This window comes from Lactuca sativa, chromosome 9 (assembly GCF_002870075.4).
Source record: "Lactuca sativa cultivar Salinas chromosome 9, Lsat_Salinas_v11, whole genome shotgun sequence".
Lineage (NCBI taxonomy): Eukaryota > Viridiplantae > Streptophyta > Magnoliopsida > Asterales > Asteraceae > Lactuca > Lactuca sativa.
Genome location: NC_056631.2, coordinates 13,050,464 through 13,057,206, shown reverse-complemented (window position 1 = coordinate 13,057,206; position 6,743 = coordinate 13,050,464). Strand labels below are relative to the sequence as shown.

Genomic DNA, 6,743 nt, shown 5'->3' with positions numbered 1-6,743 from the left:
ATGCTTGTTACTTGTTCAATTTCACAAAACAATTACGGGTTTTGTAAAAGAGATAACTTGAATGACCTAACCCTAATTCAAATGGACAATAAGAATCACAATTAGAATCAAACATTCGATTGAAGCAAAATCAAATTCATTAGATAGGAATTAAGAACAAACATCATGTCATATGAATGAAGTCACTACCAAGAAGTCGAAACCTGAAATTGGAGAAACTAGGGTTCTAGCCACTCATGACTAGAACAAGATCACAAATCTAGAAAATGAAATTAAAGTTCTTACAAAATGAAATCAAATGTTTCCAAGTGTTAATCAACTTCAAAATCCTCAAGAAAATCGCCTTCTCTACTCCAAAATTCGACCACCCCAAAGTAAAAAGTTGGTTCCCCCCTTTAAAAATGGTGAAAAACTTCTTTAAAACCCGCATTTACGTTTACACGGCCCGCGTAAATTAACACTGTCATTTACACGGCCCGCGTAAACGCAAAAATATACTACACAGAAATCTACGTTTACACGGCCCGCGTAAACGCAAGGCTTGCATTTACACGGCCGTGTAAATCTCTGTAAAGCCAAAATCTTCATTTCTTTGATATATTACTCATCGGTGCTCCGCAAGTCCTGAAATTTTTTCCACAACTTTTATTTACCTCCTCCAACAATATCCTACCTCCAAAAGTCCATGAAATATCACAAAAGTATTTGAATGAAATTGCCTCATAAAAAATCCCGAAAAACATGCAAAATGCATGAGTTTAAGCCTATATGCAATGTACTTTTATGAAATAAAGCTATAAAATGGGTACATGAAATGCACCTAACAATAATAATCATTATTGGAGCCGTTTATATATATATATATATATATATATATATATATATATATATATATATATATATATATATATATATATATATATATATATATATATATATATGAAAAAAAATCATAATATTGTCTTATATTTTTTATACCAAATTTTATAAAACATAATTTAATGCAATATCATTCATTTCTTAAAAAAATATTTATGGTTAGTTTTCTATTGATTTAATTGAAAAAAAGGAAAATGAAAATTTGAAAAGTTTAACTTAAAATCAAAGCTTATTTCCATATATTTTATGAGTTAAATTGTTTTATCCCTAATTGCAATGTTTAGATATAACTTTGCGACCATAGTTTGTTGTTTTTATCAAATATATACATTAATTAATACCATTTTATTTTTGTTTTATATACAATAATACATAAAAATTAATCTATATTTGTTAATTATCTATAATAAAGTTATAAAATTATTGAAAAACTCTTTTAAGTTTTTTTTTTTTAAATCAGTTTAGTTAAATTTTAGTTTATTTTAGCAAACCGTAGATGTTAAAAAACAAACAACAGTCTTCTTTCAGACTGTAGATGTTTGGTTCACATCTTTTACTGCAAAGGTATGCAGATATGGTCCGCAGACTGCAGACATTTTACCTCAAAAAAAAAACAAACATCACCTTAGTAATCTGCTATATTCATCCGATTATCAAAATGTAAAAAAATACAAATTAGAAAAAGATAAAACTAGAAAAGTAGAAGGATATTTAATTTTCCCAATAGAAAATTTATTTTGTAATTTTGTTTAGACTAAACTGCAGAAATGGTCCCTGTGGTTAGCTCAAAATTGCCACTTTGGTCCAAAAAGGTTTGGACTAGCACCAGAGGTCCAAAGTTTTCATTTTGTTGCGAGTTTGGTCCAAAGTATTTTGAAAAGATCTAAAATGACAAATTTACCCTTGGTGTTTTCTTTTTTTAATTTTTTAGTAAGTGTAGTTATTAAAATAAATAAAAAAATAAAATTTAAACACCCCTCCCCACCCGACCTTTGTTATCTACCTTTTTGTTTTTATCAAGTTTATTTATCAAAGCTCAACCACCACCACCACCACCAAGGCTGCCGTCGGTAGCACAGACACATCACCGCCTGAAGTTGGTAGAAGGGAGATAAAGAGAAACAATCATAGAGGCATAGAGACTGGCGTCTATTGGAGCTAGAAACTAGCAAAGTCAAAGGGTTTTTCTTCTTTCTCTCATTTCATCATTGAAGATTGGTGAACAGATATGGGAAATGGAGAAGACAAAGGATGGCGGCTGTGAAGGGAAGTCTCCAATGTGGAAATCTGGCATCATCTTTTTCGTTTGAGAGGGAGGCAACATCATCGTTTTCTTCTGTTAACAAATCTGGATACCATCTGAAACATCGACGAAGACGAAGACAGTGACGACAAATGATTCCAAAGCTTGAACCCAATACAAGGAGGGCAGCAAACCAGGGTTTCGACAGTAAGATTTTCAGATCGGAGGGTCACCACTGCAGCTGGAAATCTACAAACGTAGAGCCAAAATGGGAAGGGCACCGACACCGCCAATGATTAGGGTTTCAGTAGATCCTCGGAGACGCTACGGGTTTTGCGAAGAGGTGCTGCTCCGCTAGGGTTTCTCGGAGGAAGAAGATCAGTGGAGCTCTACCGGTAATTATCATATGCATTCCACACTCTATCTAATTTTTCTTGTCACAAATTTGATTTTTCTTGTGGGATTAAAATTCTAGTAGTTCTTGAATTTATGGTTGCATATCTGGAAAAAAAAAAGTTTGAAGTCATCAGATGGTGGTGGTAGTTCTTGAGTTTCAATTTATCTTGTTGTGGTGTTGGTGGTGACCGATGGGGCGGTGGTAGTGGCGGTTGTTGGTGACCAACTGTGGTGGTAGCGGTGGCGATGGTAATTAACGGTGGCGGTGATATCATAACCGGTAGTGGGCTAAGAGGGGGGGGGGGAGGATGGGGTAGGGATATGGGTAGTATTTTTTTGTTTTATTTTTAATTATAAAAATTGTAAAATGTATTTAAATAAATAAATAAAAACTAAAAAACAAAAGTAAGGGCAAATTCGTCATTCTTAAAAAGTTTAAATCAAATTGGACCAAACTCGCAACAAAATGAAAACTTTGAACCTCTGGTGCTAGTCCAAACCTTTTTGGACCAAAGTAGCAGCAAACCACATAACCATTTGGGCAGTTTAGTCTTTTGTTTAATGAATTTAGCCTTTCAAAAATAAAATAAAAAAGTTATTTAAAAACTTATTGTGTGCTATTCGTACGGAAGGCGACGGCTAATTCTTCGGTTGTTTAAAAGTCAAAATCATTGACTTCAAATTCCCCATTAACAACGAGTTCTCTCAATTCACGAGTCTCCCATGTCGGCGGCACTTGACCCAGCCATCGCCCCCTCGTCAATTTCTTTTATATTCGTCTCCGGAGACCCAATCAAATTACCCCGAAACTCATAAATGCAAGTCATGAATTTCTTATGAAGGTTACAACGCATCGTGGATTACAAGCAATTCTGTTTAGTCTGTTATGTTGTTGAATTTGAATGGATCTTGTCCTCAGTTACTCAATTGTATGTGTGGGGGGTGTTATCTGATGTGGGGTTTCATCTGTTTTTTCCAATTTTGAAAAAGATCAAGTTTCTTGCCATAAAATCCTTGTCTCTTCCAATCTTCGAAGGAGGGGTCGCGAGAATCCTGAATTTCTTACGGAAAATTCAACCAATCGCTGTCTGATTTAATCCAAAATATTCAATTGTATCTAGGGGGGTTGTTATTTGATGTTGGGCTTTATCTAATTCTTTCTGTTATTAAAAAGGAAAAACCAAGTTTGTTGTCTCAAGTTCTTTTTTTTTTTTTTTTTTTTAATCTTAGAAATGGGGGGTTTAGCGATTAGAGATGAGGCAGGGATCGCGAAAAGTTTATGGGTAAAATCGACAAATGAATCTGTATTCGCAATTTATACTCCTTATATATTGTCACTAGCATCTGGGAAGTTGGATTCTGGCTCTTTCCTCCATTGTATCTCTCAGGATCTTCGTTTTCTTCAAGCTTCTGCTGAGGCGTAAGTTTGGTAGCTCATTCCTATGTATAAGTCGTGTATTGATCTTCTTCTTACACTTCATGTATGTAATTGTTTTGAATTTATGGCTTTTTAGTTTAGAGATGGCAGAAGAATGCTCAGATGACGATGACGATAAAACCGTAATTTGTAAGATCAGAAAACGGGTGTTGAAGAAGATGACAATGTTTCGATCAATTGTCCAAGTAGGCGTCTGAATTCCAATGTCTATAGTCTACAATATCAACAGTATAAAAAGATATAATTTGATGAATTTAGGTTTGATTAGTATTTATTAATGCAGGAATGGGGCTTTGAACTTCCAACAGGGAATATTTCAGATCGTGCAATGATCAAATATACAGATTTCTTGCTGGCAACAGCATCTGGAAAAGCAGTAGGAGAGAGATTCCCTGGTAAGCTCGCAACTCCATTTGAGAAAACTAAGCTTTCTGCTTATGCCCTTGCTGCCATGGCACCCTCCATGAGGCTTCAATCATTTTTAAGCAAGGAGATACAAGCAGTTCTTGAACCTGATGAAAACATCCATCTTTACAAAAAATGGATCGATAGTCTCTCCTCTCAAAAATACGAGGTTTGTCTCATCATCCATTCAACTTAATCAATCAAGAAAACTGGAATCTTATATTATATTATTATATATATATTTGCTCCACTTTTAGGCTTCAGCATCTCAGATCGAAGAACTGTTGGATAAATTGACCGTGTGTTTGACCGGTGAAGAGCTTCAGTTTGTAGAAACGATCTATCACAAAGCCATGAAGCTTCAAGTAGATTTTTACTCAACTCAACCGATCATTCAGAACACCATAGTACCCTTGTATCGATTTCATGGAACTGAAGAACACAATGTTGTGATATGTAGTGGATTCGACTTGACATGTAGTGCTGTTGATTCATGTGCCCTTTTGGCTGATATTGCTATTATAAAATCATCAAAGACTGTAAACTCGAATGGATATGAGTCTCTTTCAGATGGCACTTTGTTGGATAATCGGGATGTTTGGAGCAGTCTTCATGGCCAGTATGTCAGAGAATATGAAGAATGTATCGACAGCATCATGCTTAATGAAAAAGTCATGGAGTTCAACTTTGAAAGCTTGTGTAAAGCACTTGGTGAGTTATCAGATCTAGAAAAGGCAGGAAATTTAAGAGTTTGTAGGTCTGGTGTTTTGAAAGGATTGCATATGGATGATATTAAGTGGGCTGGTGAACACCTTGTTTTTCAAGATGGTTGTGTAGAGTTCTTTAGAGAGATTGAGAAGATGAAAGATGTTGCAGTTGATGCTCATATACTTTCCTACTGTTGGTCTGGTGATCTCATTAGATCTGCCTTTTCCTCTGGTGATTCAGGATTTCCTGATGTGCATTCAAATGAGTTGGTCTTTGAGGAATCAATATCAAGTGGAGAGATCTTGAAGAAGGTGCAATGTCCGATAGAAAAGCTTCAAACTTTTGATGAAATCTGCAAGAAAGGCGGGAAGTTGTCAGTTTACATTGGGGGTTCAGTGGAAGACTTGCTTTGCCTGTTGAAAGCAGATATAGGGATTGTGATCTCACCAAGTGCTAATTTAGAGAGACTTGGAGGTTTATTTGGGTTCTCTTTTGTGCCTTTGTTTTCTGGTTTGGTGAAGAAACAAAGAGAGTTTATTGAAGGCGGGTGTCCATGGAAAGGTCTGTCTGGTACTCTTTACACAGTTTCTAGTTGGGCTGAGATTCATGCTTTCATTTTGGGGTGTATGATCTGATGAATGAGACAAGATGAAAATGAAGTACATATAAATATATATATCTATAATTACCCTAATACAGAATAACAGTGATTAGTGATTTGTAGGGTTTATAGCCAGATTATTAGTAATGGCTAGGTTTGAGCCTTGAGTATTTTAAAAAGGTCGCCACCCTTGGGTATAATTTACAGGTTTGGTTGTGGGATTTGTAGATTTGTGTGCAAGTGTAACAATATTGGAATGATTTTTTGGATTGTAATATGTAAGTAAAGTGGTTTCCTGAATTGTATATACTGTTCTATGCAATGATCAATGAGTCCATTTTCAGTTGCATGCTTGTTTTTTTTTTGCATCTCCTACCCTTTTGCAGTTTTTTACTTGCAACCTCTCAATGATCGGTTTTTGTTTGAATGGATGGTTGCGAGCCAATCCGATCAAGCTAATCCAAATTGATTTCGGTTTTTAAAATATGGATATGAATAGACTGAACTAAATCATAATCCGATCAGAAACCAACTAGATTGATTATAGTTCCGTGGGATCAGTTTTCACAACTCTTGATTATCAAGAGTTTAGAGATTCAAAATATATACAAACTTCAACTTAATAAGTTTAAGTTGTCAAATTTAAATCCACAAATTATATAATATCTTGTCATTAAAGTCAACTTTTATAAAAGAAATAAAAGCAAATGTTTTCTAAACTTTAATTTATATTAATAAAGACATTTTATTGACATGTCTTCTAATTTAATTGATAACAACTCTAAATAAATAATAAATTACTAAATACATATATTTAAGTAAAAAATATAAATAAATAAATTGTTGGTATATGGTTTGTTCAAACTATTTGGTTCTCATTTTATTAACCAAAACCAATTTGAAATATAAACTAATAATTCGATTTTGGTTATAACCAATAAAAAAATATGATTATCCGAACCAAATAGTACAATTCAAATTCTCCGGTTGGATAATTCGATTTGATCCAAAAACTAAACATCCCTAATGGCAACCCTAAAACAAATGAATGAAGCCGAAAAGGAGGATTAAGG

General features: G+C 34.3%; 1 protein-coding gene across 4 annotated transcripts; it reads left to right on the top strand.

The window, feature by feature from the left end:
* The first annotated feature begins 3,208 nt into the window (after positions 1–3,208).
* Positions 3,209–6,017, top strand: LOC111881191 (bifunctional TH2 protein, mitochondrial). Of its 4 annotated transcripts, none has more exons than XM_023877588.3 (5): positions 3,209–3,360; positions 3,749–3,938; positions 4,033–4,141; positions 4,240–4,530; positions 4,619–6,017. In XM_023877588.3, the coding sequence occupies exons 2-5, from the start codon at positions 3,751–3,753 to the stop codon at positions 5,702–5,704; spliced, it is 1,674 nt and encodes a 557-aa protein (XP_023733356.1). In that variant the 5' UTR covers positions 3,209–3,360; positions 3,749–3,750; the 3' UTR covers positions 5,705–6,017. The 4 variants fall into 4 exon arrangements, with proteins under 4 accessions (XP_023733356.1, XP_042753918.1, XP_042753917.1 ...); XM_042897984.2 differs by having other exon boundaries at positions 3,220–3,643; XM_042897983.2 differs by having other exon boundaries at positions 3,220–3,656.
* Positions 6,018–6,743: the final 726 nt, after the last annotated feature.

Excerpts from the sequence above, each read along its gene's own strand:
- LOC111881191 (XM_023877588.3), top strand. The coding sequence starts at position 3,751 with ATGGGGGGTTTAGCGATTAGAGATGAGGCAGGGATCGCGAAAAGTTTA. Across the intron at positions 3,939-4,032 it reads CTTCAAGCTTCTGCTGAGGC|TTTAGAGATGGCAGAAGAAT; the intron begins GTAAGTTTGGTA and ends ATGGCTTTTTAG. Across the intron at positions 4,531-4,618 it reads TCTCCTCTCAAAAATACGAG|GCTTCAGCATCTCAGATCGA; the intron begins GTTTGTCTCATC and ends CTCCACTTTTAG.